Source organism: Pristis pectinata, chromosome 33 (genome assembly GCF_009764475.1).
Source record: "Pristis pectinata isolate sPriPec2 chromosome 33, sPriPec2.1.pri, whole genome shotgun sequence".
In the NCBI taxonomy this organism is placed as follows: Eukaryota; Metazoa; Chordata; class Chondrichthyes; order Rhinopristiformes; family Pristidae; genus Pristis; species Pristis pectinata.
This window is the reverse complement of record NC_067437.1, coordinates 17,183,538-17,211,103: the sequence shown is the minus strand read 5'-3', so window position 1 is coordinate 17,211,103 and position 27,566 is coordinate 17,183,538. Positions and strand designations below refer to the sequence as shown.

The window sequence follows — 27,566 nt, the reverse complement described above, 5'->3', positions numbered from 1 at the left end:
AAGTCCCCTGAAATCCCCATGAGAGGTGACTGTCAAGGAATGTGATGTGTTATGGAACTGAAACTCCACCTTGCTGCTAAATCAATCTAAACATCTGTGGTTCCATGTGAACGGCGGGACTCTGTTACTGTGTGTTTACTGAGCCAGTCTGTCTGTCACACAGTCTGTCTCAGTGCCTGCACAGGGCTGGGTGTTAGACACCCCTTGGATAGACGTAGAGATATCCTCAAGCTTCTGAATCCTTTATGGGTGATGTTCAGACAGGTTCCACCTGAGTCTTAAATAATCCGGGATTAAATAGTCAATAACAAGGGAGAAAATAGGTTATATGAGTAAATAGCAGAATCTAAGGTTATATGAGTAAATAGCAGAATCTACAAAAAAAAGGCTCTACAACTGTGATAAGGTAATGAGCAGAAGGTGGCAGAAATATTATTGCTTGGTACTTGCCAAGGAGAGAGAGCAGGTGATACAAGAGATTCTGCAGATGCTGGAATCTGGGCAACACAAAATGCTGGAGGAACTCTGGGTCAGGCAGCATCTATGGAGGGAAATAAACAGTCAACGTTTCGAGTGGAGACCCTTCATCAGGGCTTTTGCTTCTCCATCAGAGTTCTGATGAAGGGTCTCGACCCAAAACGTCGACTGTTTATTTCCCTCCATAGATGCTGCCCGACCCGCTGAGTTCCTCCAGCGTTTTGTGTGAGAGAGTGCAGGTGCATGTGCTGGGATGATAAATAATGAAAAGAGTGCAAGAAAAACAGGACACACTAAATGGCTTAATCCAACTGAAGGGGGACACAGCTGGATGGGATATCAAATCCAGGGAAGACGCAGCGGAGGTACTACCGTGATTCACTTGGGGGACGTGCAGTGCGAGAGGACTGGTAGATAACTTAATGTACTACTTGTATTTAAAAAGGGAGTTACAACGTGCCAGAGAATTGTAGACCAGTCAGACTGTCTGTCATTAGTTGTAGAAAAGTAATGGCATCCTCAGTTAATGTTCTATGTTCTAAACCAGAGGACAGAACATCTAGAAACAGGGAGTCTAGTAATGAAGAGATGAGAAGGTTGTGCTTGACTGCCTTACTGAAGCAATAACAGAGAGTGGGGACAATGCCTTGGGTGTAATTTATCTAGAAAAAATCTTTGAGGAGCCTCGTGTTAGATTAAGGAGTCGGGTTAGAGAGCGTGGCTGGGCTCAAGTAGCAGAATGGATTGCCAGCTGATCTCAGGACTGAAAGGAAGCAAAGGGAAGCTGTGTGCAGTGGAAGGCGCTGATGCTCCATGAGGCTCAGCGCTGGCACTGCTGCTTATTGCGACTCAGGATCAATTTCTAGTATTGTGGATGTACCAGATTTCAAGAGGGGTAGATGGTGGATACTAAGGTGTACTGCAACAAATAAGGGGACATTAATAAATCTGCAAAATGGGCAAGTAATTGGTAAATGTAACACCAATATAAGGTAGCGCACATTTTGTTAGGAGGGATAGGAAGGTCACTTATCATTTGGAAGGTGACACTATAGAACAAAGGAATTCTGAAGCATAAACCGGCTGATTACCAAGAGATGGACCAGGGTTAGTAAGGCCATAAAGAAACCAAACTGTAGGATTTACTTCTCGAGTGAAAGAAGTAAGAAGGCCCTGTTAAACATGTACCGAACCTTGGTTGGACCACACTTAGGAAACGGGTACCATCTCTTCATATGAAAAACAGGAACTGAACATTATTTGGATGATAGTATTCATTTCTATAACTATCTCTTCACCAGTTGGAAACCAGAACTGAACTTTAGGTGGACTGCACTTAAAGAAAAGTGTTCTTTCTCTTTACTAGATGGAAAACAGGAAATAGAGGCATAGAAGAGGGTGCAAAGATTTGCGAGGGTGAGAGCAGAACTGGATGTGTGTACTTAGCAGGAAATGGAGAAACAGACTGGTTCTTATTTCTTAAGGAAAGAAGGCTAATGTACTGATGAAAGGTTGCAAAACAGCTTATCTGGAGGCCGTCAATGTAAAAAAAAACAGAAAATGCTGGTAATGCTCAGCAGGTTGAACTGCAGCTGTGGAAGGACACACGGAGTTAACGTTTCAGGTTGAAGACCTCCATTGGAACTGGGAAAATGTTAGTTTTAAGCTGCAGAGAGGGATGGAGAGGACAAAAGAAATATCCTAATAGGATGAGCCAGGGGTTGCCTAGGTGATTCCTGTATTTACAGAGCCATCCAGTTGATCCACAAATGAGAGCAGTTCATGAACGAGAGAACACAGTACTGTAAGGGCTGTGAATTATACAGCCCAGAGCCATTGCTGGCACCCGAAAACCAAAGGAAAGTGTTGGGAATACCCAGCAGGCCAGGCAGCGGCTGTGGAGAGAGATAATCTGTTGCAACATTACAGGTGGATAACCTGCAGCAGAACTGGCCGGTTCCAATACAAACTGGAAAAACAAGTGACTGGAATTGTTGAATTCGATAGTCACACCCAAAGGCCCAGACAGAAGAAGTGTTGTTCCTTGAGCTTGCATTGAGCCTCGTTATAACAGTGCAGAAGGCCATAAACCCGCAAGTTAGAGTGGGATAGTGACAAGACGATGCTGTCTTTGTGGAGGAAATCGAGGTGCTCTGCAGTAAATACACCGTGAACACTGAATGCACTGTATAAGATTGGAAGAAGTGCAAGGAATCACTGCTTTGCCAGAGAGGTCCGTTAAGGTCTCTGGATGGTGGGAAGGGATGAGTCAAAAGGGTCAGCGTTGCATCTCCTGCACTTGTATTGGAAGGTGCCGGGGATTGGAGCGGTTGGTGGAGTAGGTTGAGCGGACCAGGGAGTCGCAGAGGAAAAGCTCCCTTCTCATTCTTTTAAATTCTGGAGAGTACCGGCCCTGTCTACTTAATCTCTCCTCATAGGATGTTCCTTAGTCCCAGAATTCAATCTGATCAACCTTCACTGCACTCCTTTTAATGCAAGTGTATCCTTCCTGAGGTAGGGAGACCAGACCTGTACAGAACATTGCAGGTGTGGTGTCACCAAGGCCCTATATTTCTCTTGCATTTAAATCCTCTTGCCACACAGCCAACATACCATCTGCCTTCTGAATTACCTTCTGAACCTCATCAATAGTCATTCATGTGCAAAGATACATAGGTCAACACCATTTAAAATAAAATGCTTCTATTTTGTTCTATTTAAATGCTTCACAAATTTTCTTGCCCATTCACTTCGCCTGTCTAGATCCTTCTGAAGCTTTCTCCATCCTCCTAACCACCACCACCACCTCCACCTAGTTTTGTATTATCAGTAAACTTGGATATATTATACTTTAGTCTTTCCATCCAAATCGTTGATACAGATTGTGGGCAGCAAGATCCCAGGAATCCCTGAAGCCACTAGTTACAGCCTCCTGATATAACTGTCCTGTTTTATTCTGTTGACTGATCCCCAATCCATGACTGTGTATTACCCAAATTCCATGTGCTCTAGTTTTAGTATTCTCTTGGAAGATCTTGCTGAGACAGGATTGATGGTATCTCTTGAGATGTTGCTGTAGATGGTCCAGATGCTAGAAGTCTCCAGGAGAACAGGGATCACGGTTTCCCAGTAGACCATGAGCTTGGTGCCAGGTTTGAGCTATTCATCTTCAAGTACTCTTCAAATAGCCCTCTATGCCTTAGTGATTCAAGTGCTCATCCAAATACTTGTATGTTGTGAGAATCACTGTCTCCACCATCTGGCCCTCAGGCAGTATATTCCAGATTCCAACCACTCTCTGTGTGAACAAAATCTCCCTCAGATCCCCTGCAAACCTCCTACTTCTATGCTCCCCCCCTTCTCGATTTAGACTCCCCCACCAAGAGAAAAGATATATCTGTCATGTCTGTCTCCCTCATCATTTTGGATACCTCCATCAGATCACCTCAGCCTCCTCCACACCAGGGAGAACAAGCCCAGCCTATCCAATCTCCCCTGATAACTGCAATGCTCTGATATGCTCAATATCACACTGCAGCCTAAGACAATTCTGACTATCTACAATACTACAAATTTTGTGCCATCTGCAGTCTTACTGATCATGCCTCCTACGTTCACATCCAAGTTGTTCATGTATACAATGAACAGCCAGCATCCCAGCACCAATCCTTGCGGTACACCACTGGTCACAGACTTCCAATCAGAAAAGCAACCCTCCACCATCACTCTCTGCCTCCCATCATCAGGTCAATTTTGGATCCAATTTGCCAGCTTGCCTTGGATCCCATGGGCTCTAACATTTTGGACCAGGCTACCATGTGCAAGCTTGTCAAAGGCCGTACTAAACCCCATGTAGACAACATCTATTGCACTGCCTTCATCAATATAGTAAGTTGCCTCTTTTTAGTCTTCGGGGACCAGAGTCAATCGCAGTGAGAGGGAGGCCACGTTCATTGGCAACTGGTCCAACCAGTGCTTCGTCTTCTTCACCGTCAGAGCCGACTGCCTAAAGGTGCGAGGGATCTGGTTGAAAGGAGGCAGGATGTGTGGCAAGAATTGGCTGGAGTGGACAGACAAGGTGAAACCGAAATTGGGAATGTGGGAGCAGTGGCCCCTCTTGATGTCAGATGAGGCATCACGATACATGGAGCAGGTGTGGCCCAGACCCCACTCCTACACCGTGGCAGTCATGCAACCCACCTTCTGGTTCATCTGGGGATCCAAAATATATCATGCCCATTGGGATGTGAAGTAGGGTCTCCAGAGAAAGGGGGGGAAATGTTCCCAACATGGTCCTCTTTGTGTCCTGCATTGAGCTGTGTGTAAAACCAAAGTAGACAAACACCAAGCGTCACTCCGTGCTGAGGTTCTACCTGTCCCCAGTGTTGCAAAGGATGGGCCTGACCTCATTGCTGCACAGTGTCCCAATCAGTTGGACCTTGTCACACTACCGATCCTTCCTGGAAATGTTTCTGTGAAAAACTTTGACCACAAGTCTGTCAGGCAGTGGTCAGCACAGAACAGCCTGGAGACGCTGTGGTAGAAGGAGACGGTGGATCCTGAGAGATGGTTCCCCAAGCAGACTGTCCAAGCCATTTGGCAGAACGCCTCATCGCCAGAGCTCACCGACAAGCACCAAGACCTCGCTTGGCTGGCGGTGAGGGGGGCCCTCCCAGTCAGATCCTTCCTGCACTGTCAGAGTCTCATCTCACGCTGCCCTCAACGTAGCTTTGGTGCAGGTGAGATGATCATCCACCTCCTTGTGGACTGTGCATTTGCCAAGAAGGTCTGGAAAAGGATGCAAGGGTCCTTGTTGAGGTTCACCCCAAGCAGCCTGGTAAATGATCTATGATCTCTGGTCTATAGGCTGTTCCCTGGGACACACACCAAGACAAACTTCAGGTACTGCTGGAAGATCAACTTGGTGAAAGCTGAACTTTAATCTTTCAATGCAAAGAGATGCCCATAAGTGAACGCTGCTGACTGACATGTTCCAGGGTGCAGGAGGACAAACTAGGCTGAAGGACAGCTTCTATCCCACTGTTATCAGATGCTTGAATGGACCTCCCATACACTGAAACATGAACTCTTGATCTCCCAACCCACCTCACTGTGACCCTTGCACTTGTCTACCTGCACTGCACTTTCTCTGTAACTGTAACACTATGCTCTGCATTCTGTTTTCCTTTTTACTACCTCGGTGTACTTATGTATGGAATGATCTGTCTGGATGGCACACAGACAAAAGCTTTTCACTGTATGTCAGTACATGTGATGATAATGAGCCAATACCAATGAGTGTTGAGGGACACAAGGATGATCGGCTTTGTAGGGAAGGAGATCACAATGAGCACAAAACACAATACACTTGATTAAAATAGGTGCAAGTGAATCACTACTTGCACTGGAAAGACTGTTCAGGTCCCTGGATGGTGGGAAGGGAAGAAGTAGAAGGGCAGTTGTCATACCCACTGCAGCTGCATGGGAAAATGCATGAGAATGTGGGTTGAGGTGGATTTAAACACTGCAGTAACTTGGACCTCGCTCTCATCACTGTGAGAAGTGTGGGAATACCCGATGCCCTCAAACGTCATCAGGCACCGCAGCCATCCCCTCCCTTCATCTTCAAGGTAATGGGACGGGCCTCTGAGGCATAGAGGCACACAGCATGGAAATGGGCCCTTCGGCCCGACTGGTCCATGCTGACCAACATGCCCATTTGCCCTCTTTTCCTATCCTCCTCCAGGTCCCGTTACCTACTCATTCACTCGCTGACCACCCCCCCCCCACCCCACCTCGACCCCAGAGGAAGCCTGGCTGGCAAACTGGCTGGGGCGCTGGAGCTTTCCTACAGGGGAGGAGCACTGGTCATAAACCAGCTGGTGACTCCATGCTGTGGTACCAGTCGGTCTCTTTGGTCCTGCCATCTGCTGAAGGAAGAAGCCGGTGGACTCCTTTTCCTGGGAAAGGACACTGTCACACACCATCTCCTGAAAATGCAAATGTGCTGCTGAATTTGAGGAGTCCAACGACCCACCGATACTCCTGCTGGGATTAATGCTTCGGGAAACCTCATGCAGAAAGTATAAGGCCAAAGGAATTCCTTCCTTCTGCACTGGGTTAAATTTCTGATTCTAAATAAAACAGCATTGCTATGACACTGCTTTTACTGAGTTTTGAAACAGCACAGTCACATTGAGCAACAGACCATCACTGCAGAATCCTGAGGGTGGCACAGGAGCTGCAATCCCATTGGTTCCCGGGGAGGCGCTGGGGCTGCAATCCCATTGGTTCCCGGGGAGGCGCTGGGGCTGCAATCCCATTGGTTCCCGGGGAGGCGCTGGGGCTGCAATCCCATTGGTTCCCGGGGAGGCGCTGGGGCTGCAATCCCACTGGTTTCCAGGGAAGGCGCTGGGGCTGCAATCCCACCAGTTCCCAGGGGAGGCGCCACTGCTGCAGTACCACAGGTACCACTTGAGCTGCAGGAACTGGTACCTCAGGTAACACTCCAGATGTGTCCTGCCCCTAAGGACACAAACTGAATCAGCTGTAAAAGGGGCCATCATACCCTTACATATTGTAGATGCTCTACTGACCCCATTATCACATTTCAGTGATAAATAAGGGTTTCATTGAGAATAAATATTACAGTATGATTCATTAAACAGTGAACGTACAGTAAGAATACAAAATACAGTGTAACCTGTTAAATATGAACTCACAAGCACATCAGAGCAGCAGTGGGAGGAGGAGGTGATGTGGAAGGGGCTACAGCTGAGGGAAGGGGCCAGGCTGTGACCCCTCCAGGGTTAACTGTCCTGCCCATTTCTTCTGCTCAGGGAGCAGTTCTCTGTTGCGGGAGATATCGTCGAGCATGACTCCGTCCACTGAGGAGATGCCCGCCCCCTCCAGTCTGGGTCACTCTCTGAAAACTGCTCCATTCTCTCCTCGTCCATCAGCGCTGCTGTGTTCACAGTTCTTTCACCCAGTCCTGCTTGGGTGGCAAGCTGGACAATGTCTCCGGTAGCCACCTGCTTCTCCTCAAATCCCACAATGTCACCACATGCCTCTGGCCATAACTTCCACCATCTATGGAAGCACAGGTAACGACTGCCCAGGATGCACTGATGTCATCGATGGTCTTCATGATGTCGTACTACCTTCAGAATTCCCTTATTGACTGCTTACTCTGTCTATCTGTTGTTTCAACTGACTGTTTGAAGGTGCATTGGAGTAATAAGCCTTGAAATTGGACATGCTGCCCTCATCCACTGGCTGGACAAAGGCAGTTGTGTTTGGTGGAAGGTCCCCCAGCTCTATGGGAAGGCAGGTTGGGAGGGTATCCAGGTTCTGTGGGTGTCCTGTCTTGCTGAAGTTTTGATCTTGCTTGGATTCCTAAAATTTCTTCATTTGGTCAGTGCAACTGAACTGAAATTTGGCTCGACGTACACCTAGCATTCGTGGAGTCACAGATTACTGTATGAACGGTATGCCAGACGAGCTTTCTACATGTGACAATAATAAACCAGTTCCAAAAAACAGGCCTTTCAGCCCAACACATCCATGCAGACCAAGATGCCTATCTATGCTAATCCCATTTCCCTGTGTTTGGCCCTAATCCCACTATTCCTTTCCTATCCAGGTACTTGTCCAAATGCTTTTTACACACTGTGATTATACCTGCCTCTATATCACCTCCTCTGGCAGCTCGTTCCATATCCCCACCACCCTCTGTGTGAAAAACTTGCCCCTCAGATTTCCTCTAAATATTTCCCCTCTTACATTAAACCAGACTCCCCTACCCTTGGAACAAAATTGTGACTATCCACCCTATCTATGCCCCTCATAATGTTATAAACCTCTTATAAGGCCACCCCTCAGCCTCCTGCACTCCAGTGAGAACAATCCTGCCTCTCTCCAATCTCTCCTTGTAAATAAAGCCGTCCATTTCAGGCAACATCATGGTGAATCTCTTCTGTACTCTTTCTAGCGCAACCACATCCTTTCTATAGAGTGGTGACCAGAACTACACACAATATTCCAAGTGTGGTCTAACCTATGACTTGTACAGCTACAACACGACAAAACTCTTATACTCTTAAGGCAAGGAAAACTAAATGCCTCCTTCACTGTCCAATCCACCTGTTGTCATTTTCAGGCAGCTATGAACTTGCACCAATGTCCCACTGTACATCAATGCTTCGAAGGTCCCTGCCATTAACTGTATATTTCCGACCAGTATTAGACAGCCCAAAATGCATTACCTCACGTTTCTGTGGGTTAAGTTCCATTGGCCAATGCCCCACCCAACTTCCCAGCTGATCCATGTCCCTCTGTATCCTTAAGCAACCATCCCTGCTACCTACAATTCACCTACAATTCCACCAATCTTTGTACTGTCAACAAGGTTACTCATCAGACCACAGACATTCTCATCCAATCATTTATATATCTGACAAACAAATGTCCTAGCACCGATCCCTGCGGTACACCACCAGTTACAGACTTACAGTTAGAAAAACAACCCTCCACCATGACCCCCTCCCTCCGATAACCAAGCCAATTTTGGATCCACTTTGCCAAAACACATTGGAATCACGTGTCCTAACTTTCTGGACCAACCAACTGCATGAACCTTGTCAAAACGCTTGTTAAAGTCCACGTTTACCCGTCTACCACCTTGCCTTCGTCAATGTTCTTTGTAACTTCATCCAAGACTCAATCAGACTCGGGAAGCAGGATTTCCGGTGCACAAAACCATGCAGACTTCCCTCATCAGTCCCTGCCTTTCCAGGTATCATAAATCCTATCCTAAATGTTTTCCAATAGTTTCCCCTACTACTGATGTAAGGCTCAGCAGCCTGTAGTATCTGGCTTATCCCTACTGCCGTTGTTGAATATGGGAACAATATTAGCCACCCTCCTGCCTTCTGGTACCTCACCAAGGCTAAGATGATGCAAAAATCTTCAACCAAGCCCCAGCAATCTCCTCCCTTGCTTCCCATAACACTCTAAGATATATTTCATCAGGTCCTGGGGATTTGTCCACCTTAATCTGCAGGAATATTTCAAACACTTCCTGTTTCCTGATACGCAGATGTTCCAGTGTGCACACCTCCCTGAAGCCTCCGTCCTCCCCATTCCTTCTCACTGGTGATTACTGATGCAAAGTGTTCCTTCAGGACACCACGCACGTCCCCGGGCTCCACGCGAAGACTTCCCTTTTCCCTCACTGATGTCTTCTTTCTAATGAGGTTTCTTAAAAAATGATTTGGAATTCTCTTTAATTCTGTTGCCCTCCTAACTTCTTTCTTATGATCTCCCAATATCCCATATAACCGCAGAGGACTCAAGATAACAATTTCCTATACCTTACATACGTTTCCCTTCTTTTCCTGATCAGACTCTCAATTTCCTTTGTTAACCGGGGTTCCTAATATTACCATATTCGCTTCTTACCCTTACAGGGACACGCTGACTCTGAACCCTTACTGTTTTGCTTTCAAGTGCCTCCCACTTATCGGACAAACTTAGAGAGTCAAGCAGCAGCTGTGCCTCATCCCCCTGGGGATGACCCTTGAGGCAAACTCAAACTGGTCGCAGATGCTGATCGATCTGCAAACCGACCGTGGATCCAAGCAGACTACCTTAAAACTTACTGAATTGTGGTCACTCTTCGCAAAAGGTCCCTCGACGGACACTTCCACCACTTGTCCATCTTTGTTCCCCAAAATAAGCCTCCTTCCTAGTAAGACTCTGTACACAATGTTTAAAAAATAACCTTCCTGGATGCATTTAACAAAATGCCCCCCATCTAAGCCCCTTACACTAAGGCAATCCCAGTCAATACTGGAAAAGTTAAAATCACACCCTATTGCTCTTACATCCTGCTGCTATCTGTCCACATATTTGTTCTCCCCAAAACTGTTTCATGTTCCCAGCTCATTGGCCGAATGCGATCATGATGGCTGCATTCAGCAAACAGGTTGGACCCATTCAGCTCCCAGTTTGGTGAACTTGTAGTGGCTAGCTACACACTACGAAATGAAGACACAGAGTCGCTGGTTTGAAATCCGAAGTCAAATGGACAGGGGCGCAATGCACCTTTAATATCCGAAAACTTCCCACGCTACAGTTCCCGTACTGACGTCACGTGCGGGTCACTTGACCTTCCCGCGTGGGGGCTTTCCCAGCCTGATGATGGGGAAGAAGGAGGGCCCCACACCATCGTGGATCGGGGCCTCCGATGACGTTCGCGATGTCGGTAGCCGGTTTGATGCCGGTGCAGTGAGTCGCTACAAACTGATAAAAATCTAAAACTGCAGATTCTGGAAATCTGAGATAAAAAATAGGGTGCTGTGTGACCTGCTGAGTGTTTCTGTTTCTGCTTTGGTGATCTGGCATGTTTTACCCTGTTTATTTTGGTTTAAATTCACCTCCACCCCTCTCTAGTCACAAGCACTTCAATGAATCGAAAACCTCTTGCTCAACGTCAGTGAAACTAAGGTGCTGATTGTTGACTTCAGGAAGGGGAAGAGGGTGAACATGCGCCAGTCTAAACTGGCGGTGGAGAGGGTCAGCAGCTTTAAATTCCTGGGCATTAACATATCAGATGACCTGTCCTGGGCCCAGCACATCGATGCAATCACAAGGAAAGCGCGCCAGCGTCTTTACTTTCTTAGGAGGTTAAGGAGGTTCAGCATGTCACTGAACACTCTAACAAACTTCTACAGATGTACTGTTGAAAGTATCACGGTCTGGGATGGCAATTCGAGTGCACAAGAATGTAAGTAACTGCAGAGAGTACTGGACTCTGCCCCATATATCACGGGCACATCCCTCCCCACCATCAGTAGTATCTACAGGAATTGCTGTCTCAAGAAGGCAACATCCATGATCAAGGCAACATCCACCATCTGGGCCACACCATCTTCTTCGCAGCTACCATCAGGCAGGAGGTACAGAAGCCTGAAGTCCCCACACCACCAGGTTCAAGAACAGCTTCTTCCCTTCAACCATTCAGTTCTTGAACCAACCAGCACAACCCTAATCACTGCAGTTTATGACCACTTTGATCACTTTGCACTAAAAGGGACTTTAGTGCGAACCACCTGCTTTTCTCCACGGATGCTGCCCGGCCTGTTGAGTTCCTCCAGCATCATCGTGCTTTGCATCTAGATTCCAGCTTCTGCAGTCCTTTGTTTCTCTTTGGTTTTTTTGTTCTAATTATGTAAAATTGTGTATATTTTATGTTTTTTCCTGTGAATGCTGCTTTTATGATGCTCTGTGCCTGTGATGCTGCTGCAAGGAGGTTTTCATTGCCCCTGTGCCACATGGACTTGTGCAGATGACGATAAACTCGACTTCGAGAAGGTTGCTGCAGTACCGCGGGATGCCGGGGGCGGCGCTGCTGCTGCAGTACCAGGTGGTACCGCGGGAGGTGGTGCTGCTGCAGTACCGCGGGATGCCGCGGGCGGCGCTGTTGTAGTACCACGTGATGCGGGGAGGCGGCGCTGGTGTTGCAGTAGCAGGTATTTGCCGGGGGCGGCGCTGCGGCTCCGGTATCACGTGATGCGGGAGGGCGGCGCTGGTGTTGCAGTAGCAGGTGTTGCCGGGGCGGCGCTGCGGCTGCGGTATCACGTGATGCGGGGGAGGCGGCGCTGGTGTTGCAGTAGCAGGTGTTGCCGGGGGCGGCGCTGCGGCTGGCGGTATCACGTGATGCGGGGGAGGCGGCGCTGGTGTTGCAAGTAGCAGGTGTTGCCGGGGGCGGCGCTGCGGCTGCGGTATCACGTGATGCGGGGAGGCGGCGCTGGTGTTGCAGTAGCAGGTATTGCCGGGGGCGGCGCTGCGGCTGCGGTATCACGTGATGCGGGAGGCGGCGCTGGTGTTGCAGTAGCAGGTGTTGCCGGGGGCGGCGCTGCGGGCTGCGGTATCACGTGATGCGGGGGAGGCGGCGCTGGTGTTGCAGTAGCAGGTGTTGCCGGGGGCGGCGCTGCGGCTGCGTATCACGTGATGCGGGGAGGCGGCGCTGGTGTTGCAGTAGCAGGTATTGCCGGGGGCGGCGCTGCGGCTGCGGTATCACGTGATGCGGGAGGCGGCGCTGGTGTTGCAGTAGCAGGTGTTGCCGGGGGCGGCGCTGCGGCTGCGGTATCACGTGATGCGGGGAGGCGGCGCTGGTGTTGCAGTAGCAGGTGTTGCCGGGGGCGGCGCTGCGGCTGCGGCATCACGTGATGCGGCGGGGGGACCGGAAGTGGTGCCAGGCGCTGCCGAGGCTCCGGAGCCGCTCCCATGGCGACCCGTGCGCTGCAGGAGTGGGCCCGGCAACAGGCCGACGGCTACCCCGGCGTGGACGTGAAGAACATGAGCTCCAGCTTCAGAGACGGGCTCGCCTTCTGTGCCATCATCCACCGGCACCGGCCCGACCTCATGTGAGTGTCCGAGGTGGCGATGGAGGGGGAGAGAGGGACGGGACGGGACGGGACGGGACGGGGGAGGGGGGGAGGGAGAGGGTGAGGGGGGACGGGGGGACGATGGGGACGAGGGAGATGGAGAGGTGGGACGGGGGAGGGGGGAGAGGTGGGGACGGGGGAGGGGGGAGAGGTGGGGAACGGGGGAGGGGGGGAGAGGTGGGGACGGGGAGGGGGAGAGGTGGGGAGGGGGGGAGAGGGGGAGAGGTGGTGAGGGGGGAGAGGGGGGGAGGGGGGGAGAGGTGGGGAGGGGGGAGAGGGGGGGAGAGGGGGAGAGGTGGGGAGGGGGGAGAGGGAGAGAGGTGGGGACGGGGGAGAGTGGGGGAGGGGGGAGGGGGGGAGAGGTGGGGAGGGGGAGAGGTGGGGAAGGGGGAGAGGTGGGGAGGGGGGAGGGGGGAGAGGTGGGGAGGGGGGAGAGGTGGGGAAGGGGAGAGGGGGAGAGGTGGGGAGAGGGGGGAGGGTGGGGAGGGGAGAGGGGGAGGGGGGGAGAGGTGGGGAAGGGGAGAGGGGGGAGGGGGGGAGAGGGAGAGAGGTGGGGTAAGGGGAGAGGTGGAGGGGAGAGGTGGGGGAGGGGGAGGGGGAGAGGGAGAGAGGTGGGGAAGGGGGAGAGGTGGGGAGGGGGAGGGGGGTGAGGGAGAGAGGTGGGGACGGGGGAGAGTTGGGGAGGGGGGAGGGGGGGAGAGGTGGGAGGGGGGAGGGGGAGAGGTGGGGAGGGGGGAGGGGGGAGGAGAGGGGGAGGGGGGAGAGGGAGAGAGGTGGGGAAGGGGAGAGGGGGGGGAGGGGAGAGAGGGAGAGAGGTGGGAAGGGGAGAGGGGGGGAGAGGTGGGGGGGGGAGAGGTGGGGAGGGGGGAGGGGGGGAGAGGTGGGGGGGGAGAGGTGGGGAGGGGGGGGGAGTGGTGGGGAGGGGGGAGGTGGGAGGTGGGGTCGGGGGAGGGGGCAGAGGTGGGGACGGCAGGTTATGTGACGGGTTGGAAGCAGTCATTCAGTGTCAGTGCCTTCGGTTGTGACTCTGACAGAAACGGGCGCCTCCGGGCTGGAGTTCAGTCTCTGGGCTTTGGGCTGATTCAGGTGGCCACAGTCACAGTCTGGGTGCTTCTTCACGTTACACCATTGGAGTAGGTGGCCACGACCTCTGGGCCTGTTTGAGGGTTATGTTTTCCCTGTTAAATCCTGGGTCATTGCTTGCTTTGGTCAGTGCTATCATTAATTTATTGTGTGTTTGTTATATCCTGTGGCTGTGGGATTTCGGATAGGGGCGTGGGTTCTTCAGGTGTTTTGTTGCGGGTCAGCTGGTGGTATGCTTTCCCTGCGGTTGTTAGGAGGTTCAGTGTGGGCTTGAACAAGGAGCCACTCATACTGTGCTGGTCCCAGAACTTCTGGGATAATCCTTCTGACTTTCTGGGGGTGGTTATCATTTGTGTCGAGTCCTGAGTCAGGTGAGTAACAGCACTGTGCTGCTGATGTCACTGCCATTTTCCTTGTAAGATTCACCCTTGTCTTGACCTTCGATTTGATGTTCTGGAAATATTCCCCAGTGAGTCAGGGCACTGTTTGGAGTGTTGCCAAGGTTTTCTAATGTTGGATCTTGGGTGAGTGGCCCACCACAGAACTGGATGTGATGCGACCCTTGTCTTCAGGTTGTCCAGATAAAATAATCGCCTGAGGAGTGTTTATTGAAGTCTCCACTTTATGCAAAAAGTTGGATTTTCTATTGGTGTTTTTCAACATCCTGCAGTTTGTTACCTTGTTAACCTGAGGCCAGGTCAACAGCAGATATTAAGTGTAGGAGAGAAGTTACTTGAAGAGAGGCAGTTCCAGGACTGACTTCTGTGGGAGCCCATTGCTGATTGTACGTGGATGGCTAATTTGATCTCCAAGGTTCACAGGGAAGTGTTCTGTTGCTGATCATGGAATTAATTAGTTGTAGGGTCTTCACACAAGGTAATATCAGAGAGCTTTGGCAACCTGACTGTATGCAACACTGGGGCGCAGACACAAGTGAGGTCAGTGCACATCACTTCTAGAATCTGGCCTCAGGGACAGGACTAGTTTGGAGCAGTTGTGCCTTCTGTGAAAGCTACCTGTTGTGAGAGTTTGCAGCAGCTTGGTAGAGCTCAGTCAGTTTAGCAGTGTCAGCCCAAAGGCTTCTATGTTATTGAGAACAAAGTGAAGGAACGATAGCTGCCTCGAACAGCTGGCTTGGCAATCACCACTATCTTGGATTGATGCCAAGTGTTTGGAATGGTGCTGGTGTGGATGTTGGGTAACAGTTTTACTAGCCATTTGCTTCCCTGTGGTTGCTGTTCTTCAATTCCGGGTGGACTCTGTTGGGTCCTGCTGATCTCCCTGACTGTCTTCAGGCAGCTGTCCGGTTCCTTGTGGCGAGGATAAGGTGTCTCGCCCATTTGTCAAGATTCAAGAGGCAAGTGCTTTTCATGGATCACTGCTCTTAAAGTCTTAGCAGATAGTCAAATTGTTGGGAAATTATAAAAGTAAGTTAAAGATAAAAACTAAGATTATTTAAAAAGAAACTTTCTAGCCCCTCTCCACATATTCCCAAACCTGGCAAACTACCCTATGTCCGGATATGTTTGAGGGCTCTATCTATTATGCAGTTCTGGGCTTGGGGCTGAACATGTTGTTGGGAATTTTTATGGAGTATGGAGGGGGAATTTCAATGAGAGAGCCACTCTGTCTCTGACATTGACACAAATATTTTGTTTCATTGACACTCTGATCTTGGGAATAAAACAGCACTGTCTCCAACAGTTTCCAAGTCCAGCCATTGAAAAGGGTGAATCCAGTATTTCTGTTTGCCTCTTAGGCTGTGCACAGATCCTTCTCCATTCCACGAGTACCACCACCTGCCTCCTTCACCAAAGTCCAACCAATTAGTCTGTGATGTTTCCTATCTTTTATGAAATGCTTTAACCTGCCCTTCAGTGTATACTAGATCTTGGATAACTTTCATGATACTTAATTTGTAGCACCCTATGATAATTTATAGCTTAAATAATGTTCGTGAACGTAAACTGTAAATTGGCAGCATTGATTTTGGGGCAGACTTGAAGGACGGAGTGGTCTGCAGCTCCTGCACATATCTTGTGTTGTTATAAATTTGCTGGTGGTGGAGGGGGGTGATATCGGGTTTGGGAGGTTGGGAGTGAGCGAGACTCAGACAGCATAGACGGCAAATGAGAGTTTGGATTTTTTACACCTTTGTTTGCAAATTTGTTTTTGGTCAGAATCAAGTGGCTAATAAAACAAGATACAGATTAACCAAGAATGGGTTTCAAAGGGTGGGTCGTAAAAACTAGAAAAACAAGCAGGCCATTCAGCCCCTCACCTGCTCTGCCTCTCAATGAGATCATGGTTGATTCTTCCTTCCTCAGGTCCACACTCCTGCCCTCTCCCTGTTACCCTTGGTTCTCTTACTGGTGAAAACTGCTCAATCGCAGCTTTGAATATATCCAAAGATTCAGCTTCCACAGCCTTCATTGGTATGAATTCCAAAACCTCTCAATTATTTGGGAGAATATTTTCCTCATCTCCGTCATATTCTGAGACCATACCCTATGGTCCTGGGCTCTCCCATGAGGGGGAATATCCTCCAAACATTTTTCCCTTCAAGCCTGCTAAGAATCTTTGTTTCATTGATATCTCCTCTTGTTCTAAACTCGAATGTGTACAGCCCTGATCTCTTCAACCCTCCTCAGAAGATACTCTCTTCATTCCCAGAATAATAGTGAACCTTCTCTGACAATGTATTGTTTTAAAGACCAAAATCAGAGAACATAGAACATTACAGCAAAATACAGGCCCTTCGGCCCACAATGTTGTGCTGACATTTTATCCTGCTCTAAGATCTATCTGACCCTTCCCTCCCACATAGTCCTCCATTTCTCTATCATTCATGTGTCTATCTAAGAGTCTCTTAAATGTCCTTAATGTGTCTGCCCCCACAACCTCTGCTGGCAGTGCGTTCCACACACCCACCACTCTACAAAAAAACACTTACCTCTGACATCCCCCTTATACCTTCCTGCAATCACCTTAAAATTATGCCCCCTCGTGTTAGCCATTTTCGCCCTGGGAAAAAGTCTCTGACTGTCACTCAATCTATGCCTCTTATCATCTTGTACACCTCTCTCAAGTCACCTCGCCTCCTCCTCTCCAAAGAGAAAAGCCCTAGCTCACTCAACCTATCCTCATAAGACATGCTCTCCAATCCAGGCATAAATCTCCTCGGCATCCTCTCTAAAGCTTCCACATTTTTCCTATAATGAGGTGATCAGAACTGAACACAATACTTAAAGTGTGGTCTAACCAGAGTTCTATAGAGCTGCAACATTACCTCACAGCTCTTGAACTCAATACCCCGACTAATGAAGGCCAACACACCATACACAACTCTATTGACCTGCACGGCAACCTTGAGGGATCTATGGACGTGGACCACAAGATCCCTCAGTTCTTCCACACTGCTAAGAGGCCTGCCATTAACCTTGTATTCTGCCTTGAAATTTGATCTTCCAAAGTGTATCACTTCACACTTTTCTGGGTTGAACTCCATCTGCCACTTCAGTCCTGGTCTGCATCCTATCAATGTCCTGTTGTAACCTACAGCAACCTTCTACACTATCCACAACACCACCAACCTTCGTATCATCAGCAAACTTACTAACCCACCCTTGCACATCCTCATCCAAGTCACTTATAAAAATCACAAGGAGCAGGGGTCCCAGAACAGATCCCTGTGAAACACCATTGGTCACTGACCTCCAGGCAGAATACACACCGTCTACCACTACCTGCTGTCTTCTATGGGTGAGCCAATCCTGAATCTACACAGCCAAGTTCGGTCAGTATAGGAAAGTAGCAAATATGTTGAAATGATTGATGGGATATTGTTCTGATGGAGACCAAAAGTGTTGCTGAGTCTATGGGCTGATTTAAACCAGTTTATGTTGTCAAGCGTGTAGAGATGCAAGTCAGAATTCCCTACATTTTAATCTGAAGCAATACAGAACCTGGTGTGTTGCTCCAGATTCCAGCATCTGCAGAATTTCTTGAGTCTGAACCTGAGAATGAGTTGCTGATATATATGACATTCATGCCTGAAAGTTGGTGTCTGGTTAAATTGAAATGTTGTGAGTGGCCCTGAGAAGTGAGTTGGGTTGCCTGACTGATCCTCCAGATGGAAGGTTGTGCACCACTGTTGTGCTTTGTCCTGACATAATATGTGCATTGCTGTGATGGTGGGGGTGGACAGAGGTGAGTAGTACAGTGACCTTCATTGAATAAAGCCCTGTTGTGAGATATGCAGATGAATAGTCATTGGGTCATTTGACCCATGAAATCTCTCTGAAGACTAATCCAGTTCATCCCATTCCCCTGCTTTATCCCCAGCTCTTGTAACTTTATTCCCCTCCAGTGATGATCCAGTTTTGAAATCACTGATTGTCTTCACTTTCACCACCCTCTTAGGCCACGAGTCTACATCATTACCACTTGCTCTGTAAGGTGGTTCTACCTCACATCCCTTCTATTTCATGTGCCCAAGACTTGAAATTGTCCCCCCCTGCTCCCTGTACCAGAAAGGAGCAGCTTTCCTTTATCTACTTTACCTAAACCAGGCATAATCATGTCCACCTGTATTAAATCTCCCTTCAACCTCAATTACTGCAAGAACAACGCCAGCTTCTCCAACCTGACCTTGTAGCTCAAATCCCTCATCCCTGGAACCCTTCTGGTAAATCTCTCAAGGACCCTCTCATCCTTTCTAAAGTGTGGTGCCCAATGCTTTATTTGTTGCTAAATCAGCTCTACAAAGGTTCTGTACAACTCCTCTATCTTTGTATTTGAGATCTCTGCAGAATCCATGGTGCTTTGCTGCCTGCTCTCTCAGTACATCCTAGCACCTTCAGCGACACTGCGGTACCTCTGCTCTTGTGCCACTTAGAGTTGTGTTATTAAGCCTGTATTGCTCTCATCCCTTCCATCAAAAATGCATCCAAACTGTGCTGAAAGGTTTCTGTTGTAGTATGGGGGACACCCACTGTGCAGAACAACAAGATTAAAAGTAGAACTGCTAAATATGTTCAGCAGGTCAGGTTGTATCTGGAGGTTACTGGTTTGCCTTGATGACGTTTCAAATAAAAGTTATTAACCTGAAACATTAACTGTTTCTTTCCACAGATCTACTTGTTCCCAGAATTTTCTGCTTCATTTGCAGATTTCTAGTGTCTGTGGTATTTTGTGGTTGTGGAGAAGATCAAGTTAATGAGGCAATGATTAGCTGACGCCTAGTTTGTTTTAAAGTTTGTACATTATAACTAGAGGGAGGGGAGCAGTACTTTAATTTGGACCAGGTTAGGCCAGATTCCAATGCACTGAGTCGAGGGGTTTACTGCAGGAAAAGGACTTTGCATCTTCTGAGAACGAAAGCTGATTCAAAGGACTGACTGGTATAATTTATAAAGGCTGTTTAGGCTTGACAGTGGAGTGGAAGGGGATGAGGAAAGGAGGGGTTGGAACTGATGGAACATTCAGAATTGTTCTACTTTGTGTATAAAGTCGGGGAGGAAGGGAATGCTATTAGGGCAGTTTTCTGGATATAGTATGGGAATTGAAATTTGTCTGTGGTTTTGAACAGAATTGAGATTGTGTGTTAATGGGGAAGCAGAGGAAACATTCATGGGGCATACAGAACAGATTGTGAGCAATGTTACACTAAAATATTACATTTTTCACACCTCTCCTACTGAAATGAAAATTCATGCTCTTGCCAACTTCAGACTTGACAGTTGCAATTTTCCTGGTCAGAATTCCCCCTTCCATAAAATTCAGCTCACCTGAAAATCTGCGCGTCACGAGCTATACCAAGTCTTGTCCTTCGCTCTTCACCCATCAGCTTTGTATTTGGTGATCTACATCCGCTTCGGATCTACCAACAAATTAATTTTAACATTTGCATCCTTACATAAAAATTTCTCTCCACATCCTTATTCCTCCCTTTCTCTATAATCTTAAGACTTCCAACTCTCCAAGACCTCTAGATTCTTCAACTCTAACCTTCTTGTACACGTCCTGCACTCTCCGCCACTGTTGATGCTTGACTGTAACATCTGCAGTTTGAAACTTGAACCTCCACCTTTCTCCTTTGATTATCAAGTTTCTGCCCTCTTCAGATAACTGAAACAGCTCTTTCAAGTCAGGTGACATTTTGTTGGATTGTGACCATGGAAGCCATTCCTCCATTTTTCTTGAGGTGTCTCTAGTCTTTGGTGTGGCTAAGTGGATTACCTTTAGCATCTCTTCACCATTGTTCTGCTTGGGTAACGGTTCCATTATTAACTATTCTGTTACAGCCAGCAAATTACTTGCAACTGAATTCCCTTCACGTTCTCATAGCTCTACTACTGTTGTCTTCCAAGAATTGATTCTTGGTTCCCTTTTTTTCCCCCTTAGGAATCTCATTAGAAACCACCTTGAGCTCTACATGCGTGCTGATGGAACCCAGGTTGAGCTGACCACCACCCCTCGCATCCGCTGGCCAGTTCTGGATGCATGTCATTTTCCTCCAGCTAGTTGTTGGGGAAAATTAAAGCTTAATGACTTTGATTTCTGGCAAAAACTCTTGTTCCTCAGCCACAGTTCCAATCCTTTCCCTGGCAGTTTTCTGAAACTGAGCCAGATGGTTCACAGTGCTGATGTCACATTTGATCACAGGATGAGCCTCTGTGCATGTATATACAACATCGTTAAGAATGCTCTAATTGTGACTGACTCATACCTACCTCAGCTCATCAGCTGCTGAAAACTTTATCTCTGCCTTTTTTCACTAGACGCTTCCAAAGTACTTCTGGCCAGCTTCCCATTGTCTATTTACCACAAAGCAACATCAACTCTGCCCAATGTCCCCATATCCCAGATGCGATTCACCCAGTGAACCCCCTTGCTACCCACTGACCTGATTTGTCTCCTCGCAAAGTAACAACGTTATTTTTGAATTCCCATCCTTTTTTCCAAGTTCTCTCCATGGCCTCACTCCTCCTCAGCAGCCCTCGTGTCTCTGCCGCTTCAGTTCTGGACTCTTGATTTTAATTGCTCGTTTTCACTGCAATGCCTCCAGCTGATAATGCCTGGAAATCTGTATGTGTCTCCCTAGCACTCCTTCCATCTTCAAAACTCTCTTTAAACTGATCTCTTTTGATTAAGCTTGTGGTCACCTCTCTTATTTTCTTGCCTGGATTAGTTTCAGTTTTTGTCTAATTATTTTCTTGCAAAATGTGTGGAATTTTGTCCTGCCATTTAAGATGCTATAAAAACACATGTAAGGAAGATATGTGCTAGTGATGTTTTCAAAATGTTGTTACACCACAGTTGTACGGTGGGCAGGCACGGTCGTGTAGTGGTTAGCGTTATGCTATTACAACACCAGCAACCCAGGTTCATTTCCGGCCACTGTCTGTAAGGAGTTTGTACATTCTCCCCGTGACTGTGTGGGTTTCTTCTAGGTGCTCCCACATTCCAAAGACGTACGGGTTAGGAAGTTGTGGACGTGCTATGTTGGCACCGGAAGCATGGCGACACTTGCGGGCTGCCCCCAGAACACTCTACGCAAAAGATGCATTTCACTATGTGTTTCGATGTACGTGTGACTAATAAAGAAATCTTATCTGCGTTCTCCAATCTTACTCATTGGTCTAATTTGAGATCCCTTACCAAAGACCGTTTGAAAGTCTAGATAAATTATACAATGTATTGCCTATATCCTCCCCCCCCCGCCCCAACCTCTTGGTTATTGTTTCAAAAATGTTCAATAAAGTTGATCAAGCAAGATGCAGCCTTTTGAAATCCATGTGGAATATCATTATTTCTAGATGTTCTGGTCTGTGTTTTGTTGGGAATGTTATTGTTTTTCGTTTACTGATGGTACTCTAACTGATCTAAACTTCCCCGGCACGTTCTGTTCCCCTTCTGAAATACAGATGTTACTTTAGTTATCCACCAGTTCTCTGGTATTGCAACATTAAATATAAATTCCCTTGCTAACCTACCCTGGATCCTTTTACTGTGCGTAGTAGATACAGTGCATCTGGATCTGGAAATTTCCCTTGCAGGGATTTTTTACATATTGTTTATTTGGTAGGAATTGCACCTCCTTATCCCTTCACCTATTCCTCCAATTCAGTTAATGTTAGGTAATTAAAATCTCTCATGATTTTCTGATTTTACTCATTTCCTAATTTGTTTGCATCTTTCTTCCTCTCTCCCACAGTTAGATGGTTTGTAGGGCGTTGAACAACTGATCCTTCTCTCTACTATCGTGTGATGCCTAATAAGTTCTGCCACTCCAGCTCCCGCTTTTGCCCCCTGTATCCTTTCTAAACATGTTTTACCCTGCAATTTTTAATTCCAAATCCTGAGTTTTCTCTGGACGTGCCTCAGTAATCTCTGCTGTGACTGGACTTTCCCAATGCATGATTGCCCCAACTCCTGTTTTATTACAGGCACTGACACTATTGCTGTTTAGACAGTTTAACTCATTTTCAGTAAGATTTCCTCTCACTTTATGATTATTTTAGACTTCTAGTCTATTTGTTCTCTTGCCGTCATTATTCTCTCTTACTTTATTCTTTCCTATGCTTTTTTTCCTGTTGTATTTATATTTAGACAGCATCTGTTTCTTGTTGATCTTCGCTTCTTGCTAGTTTAAAGCCTTTGCTACCTTCATGTTTACCCTTTCTACTGGGACACGAGTCCTTTGGTATATCCGTGCTGGTTCTCTGTTGCCTTAATTTTCTCCTAGTCTTCATCAATTATTTCCCTGATTGTTTATAAAAGCTTCCCCACCACCAGTGTTAATTGAATTGACCTACTTTTACACCCTTTGTATAAAAGGGTGCCACATTTACCAACACCCTCCTCCATCTGGGGAGGTTTGAAAATTATTTCAAGCTCTTCTGTATTGGATGTGGCACTGAATTAATCTTAGACGTGATTCCCTTATAGTCAAAAACTCTCTCCTTCAGCCTTAAATCTCATTTAAATCTTCAGTCACTTATCCACAGCACTCTGCAAGAGAGAATTCCAAAAAATTCCAACCCTGTGAGAGAAGTAATATCTCCTACCTTCATTGTTAAATAGAGAACTCCCTATCCAGAGAAACTGCTCCTAGTTCCAGACACCTCCACTTGGGAAAATGTTCTTGCAACATCTTCCCTGTCAAACCCCCCTCAGAATTTTGTGCATTTCACAGATCTCTCATTTGTCTCACCCAATTTGTTCAGTCTTTCCTCGGAGGAAACCCCTTTCATCCCAGTCTGATGAATCTTTGAACCACCTCCAAAGCATATGTACCGATAAATGAAGAAACTAGAGATGGCTCAAGATTAGTTCCTGCTACAACTGTATGTCTGGAATGACTCTGGATTGATCTCATTTACATAGTGGCTATAAGGGTTAGGGATGGTTTGTCCAGCCTGACACTCTGGGGTGGGAACTGTGATGTTCAGAGCAAGTTGTCCTCTCATCTTGGCAAATTGGCCATAAGTAATGCACTCTGTGTGGTGTTGTACTGTGCTTCTAAATGACTGCAGTCAGAACTGTATTCAAGTTGAATACAGACTGTATTCAACTTTACATCTAGTATGCATGTGATTCTCTTGCTGGGCCAAAATACTGCGTGCTGTGCTTGTTGTTGATGAGGTTTAAGTGTTATTAGCCTTACAGTAAAAACAAACTGCTGGAGCAACTCAGAGGGTCGGGCAACATCTGTGGAGACAAAGGGATGGTCGATGTTTCAGGTTGAGACCCTGCATCAGGACCCAAAACGTTGACCATCCTTTTGCCTCCACAGATGCTGCTTGACCTGCTGAGTCCCTCCAGTAGTATGTTTTTTGCTTCAGATTCCAGTATCTGCAACCCCTTGTGTCTCCTTAGCCCTACGTTAGTTTTGAGAATGACTATGGCATCATCAAAATATGAGAAACACAGGTATGAAGAAAATAAAGTTGAAAGCATAATGGAAAGAACATTTTGCATTCATTGTTTAAAAAAAGGCAAACTGTTACCTTTACTGCAAAGAATTTATCTCTCAAATTTAGCAAGTTGAAACATCACAAAGAATAAAGTTTTCTTATCAGAAGTGAGCAAAAACAAGATAATGACACTAAAAGTATGCATTTATTCCAGCCTTTGGTAAGGAAGTTGACGATATCAGAAGCAACTTTTATTATTTCACTGAATGTCACTTGTGCTAAATGTTCTGTTCAATAGAGAATTCAAGAATAATATTGCAGAAGGAAAGGCAGTTTTAAATACAATGAACACAAAACCAACCAATAAAGCAAAGTTCAGTTTTGTGCCACAGTACAGAGAGGCATATCTCCCAGATCAGTGCAAGCAGAATGCAAAGCAAACTGAAGAATTCTGTAGCTTGCAGTCCCATTCTTGAGAAATCGAAGCCCAGACAATAAACCACAACTGGCAATGTATTTATGTTTCCACTGAAAGAACAACTGTTGTATCTCACAGAGAAACTAGTTGCAATATTGACACTAACAAAAAACTGCGCTTGACAAAGATCGGAAAAGGCTGGTGTCTTGCTGCGTAAACTTTCCATTCTTGCAGTGGATGGAGCAGCTTCAGTGGCAGGCCTTATCAGACTCTTGAAACATCCCAAATTTCCAGAATCTTTTTCTGTTCCTTGCTTCATCTGTGATGACCCTCTTACAAACAGATATCTGAATACTTAAATGACCTTGAAATTGTGAGTTTCATCTATGCAGTTGAGAAAACTCATCAACAGTTCCAAAAAAAATTCACCAAAGTGCTGAAACTTGAAGGCAAACCTTAATGTCTCATACCATATCGTGGGGTGGTCATCAGCAGCAATGTTTTAAATAGCAGAGAAACAAAGGACTGCAGATCCTTGTCCTCACATTTCATCCCACCAGCCTACGTATCCAACACCACCACCAAGCACATCTTCTCCTCCCCACCCCTTTCTGCCTTTTGCAGGGACTGCTTTCTCCATGACTCCCTAGTTCACTCCTCCCACCCCACCCATCCTGCTCCCACCCCAGGGACTTTCCACTGCCCCTGCCATAGGTGCAACAACTGCCCCTACACCACCTCCATCCAGGGACCCAAGCAGTCCTTTCAGGTAAGACAGAGATTCACCTGCACCTCCCTTAATATCATCTGCTGCATTCAGTGCTCCAAGTGTGGCCTTCTCTACATTGGCGAGACCAACGCAGACTAGGTGACCGTTTCGCAGAACACCTGCACTTCCATCCATGACCACATCTGCATCTCCCCATTGCCATTCACTTCAACTCCCCCTCCCACACTATCACTGATGTCAGGTCCTCGGCCGCCTCCACTGCCAGGAGAATTCCAAGTGCAAAGTGAGGAACAGCACCTCATTTTCCATTTTGGAAACCTTGCAGCCTAACGGCATGAACATTGAATTCTCCCACTTTAAGTAATCCCACAACCCCTTCCCAACCATGCTTCTTTTCTTTCCCCTTTCTAGCCCCTCTTTTCTAACCCCCATTTTTCCTCCATACCTTTTGACCCATCCCCCGGTGGGCTTCCCCCTTTTCCTATCTTCAGTCCTGAAGAAGGGTCCTGACCCGGAAACGTTGACCACCGGCTTTTCTCTATGGATGCTGCCTGGCCTGCTGAGTTCCTCCAGCATCATCGTGGTTTTTTTTCATGTTTTAAAGAGCTTTGTAACTGTTTGAGCCTGTCAGTGCTTTCCTTAAGAAAACCCTTGGCAGCTTGAAGATGAGCAATGGATGCAGGGCCTGAGGTTTATTGGTATTGTGAAAGCAATTGAGAACTTTCAAGTTGGCACTCCAGGGAATGAGAGACATCACAGGTCCTCCCATGTTATGAATGCCTGACTGATGTACAGCTGTAAATTTGAACAAGCACTTGAGAGACCAGCAGGATGGAGTTGTCGGCTGCTGTGGGGCTGCAGGGATCTTCTCTATGGGAACGTGGGTTCATGGCAAAATCTGAATAGTTGGAATTAAACACCCGGTTTAGCTACACATTGCCCTGGTTGTCCTGTCTTTTTGTTTAAATATATCACTGGGTGGCTGCATTCTCTAACTTGCAAACTCTTTAGGTTGCAAAGTGTTCTTGGGAGCGGAACCCTGTCGTAACCTAGGGAGGACCTGTATATCTGACTTGACTTGGTCTTCACCTTCCAGCACAAGTTAAAGAGAAGTGCCAAGAGCCTTCAATAACTTTCTCCATTGTAGCATTAGCACGTTATTGGAAATCTGGGTAGAAGTTCAAAAACGTACGAGAAAAATCGGTTAATTTACAATGATTACTTGATGGCTTTCAGTCCGGGTTTGAAGACTTGCAGAAGTGGAGATCCTGCTTTAATTTTCCTGTAAACCCATTCTTGACTGATCTCCTTAACAAAAGCTGTCTAATTTTCAAGGTGTTTGCTATTGGAGGTGTGGAAAGACCAGGCTCTAAAGATGATGCATAAATCACAGATTACATTCAAACGGAATGCAGTATTCTAATTGAAGAAGACCAACAGTGGATTTAAGGCACAACATACTGTTGTGAATTGCTGAAGTTTATAGATTCAAAGCTTTATGGATCCCTTACAAAATGTCATTTGACCAGCTTTCAACCAGATTTTCAAAGGGGTTATGACTGGAGTGGGGAGTAAGCAGCTCTAGCCAGGCAGCTGTAATCCTGGTGGGGACGGTGAGGGAAAGGCATGAGATTGTGAATCATAAGGTAGGTTCGGTAATTAAGTGGTAAAAAAATTACAGGGCTTAAGGACAGAACTGAGGACCCAGTGACTGCGGAGACTTGTTTGACTAGCTGCCTTTTGAAATAAAAAACACAGCAAGGACTCTAAATGGTTGGCACGTTATGTCACATTTATAGAGAACCCATTCATGTATCGTTGATGACCTTTCATCTGCACTGGAAAATATGAGGGGGAGAAAACAGGTTGTAGATTTGGAAAATGGGAAGGGAAGAACAAGAGGAAAAAATCTATGGAAGGCAGGGGAGAAAGGAACAACATTGTTAAACCAAAAGTAACCAAACCTCAGAAGAGATGAAAATGCAGAACAATGATCAGAAAATAAATTAGGAAAGAATTCTGGAAATCTCAAATAAAAGCACTAGAACTGTTTGGAATTGCTGAACATATTAAGCCCAAAAGGCTGCAATGTGCCCAGTCAGAAGATGTGCCCAAAATGTTCCTCTTGCTTAAAGCAAGCTTTGCAACAGCACTTCAGGAGGCTGTGGATGGAGTGGGAGTAGAACAGAGAATTATACTGACTGGAACTCAGGGCCATACTTGTAGGGTGAATGCAAGCTTTCTGCAAAGCGGTCACCCAATTCATGTATTGACTCATTGTAGTGAAGATCACATCACACACAGTTCATGCAGTGTACTAAACTAGAAGGTGCGAGTAAATGGCTGGTTTGCCTGGAAGGTGTCTTTGGGACCCCGGATGGTGGGGAGGAAGGTAAAAAGGCAAGTCTTGCATCTGGCACCTTGGGAGGGTGCAATGAGAAGGGGAGTGGGTATTGGTGTGAGAAGGAAGAGTGATCCCAGAGCATCGG

At 47.1% G+C, this 27,566-nt stretch overlaps 1 protein-coding gene across 1 annotated transcript in view; it reads left to right on the top strand.

Annotated features, from left to right (window-relative positions):
* The first annotated feature begins 12,700 nt into the window (after nt 1–12,700).
* micall1a (MICAL-like 1a) overlaps nt 12,701–27,566 on the top strand; it is a 72,437-nt gene continuing 57,571 nt past the window's right edge. The window contains exon 1 of the mRNA XM_052043030.1: nt 12,701–12,905. Coding sequence (XP_051898990.1) covers nt 12,766–12,905 — 140 coding nt within the window. The 5' untranslated portion in view covers nt 12,701–12,765. The remainder of the gene's footprint in view (nt 12,906–27,566) is intronic.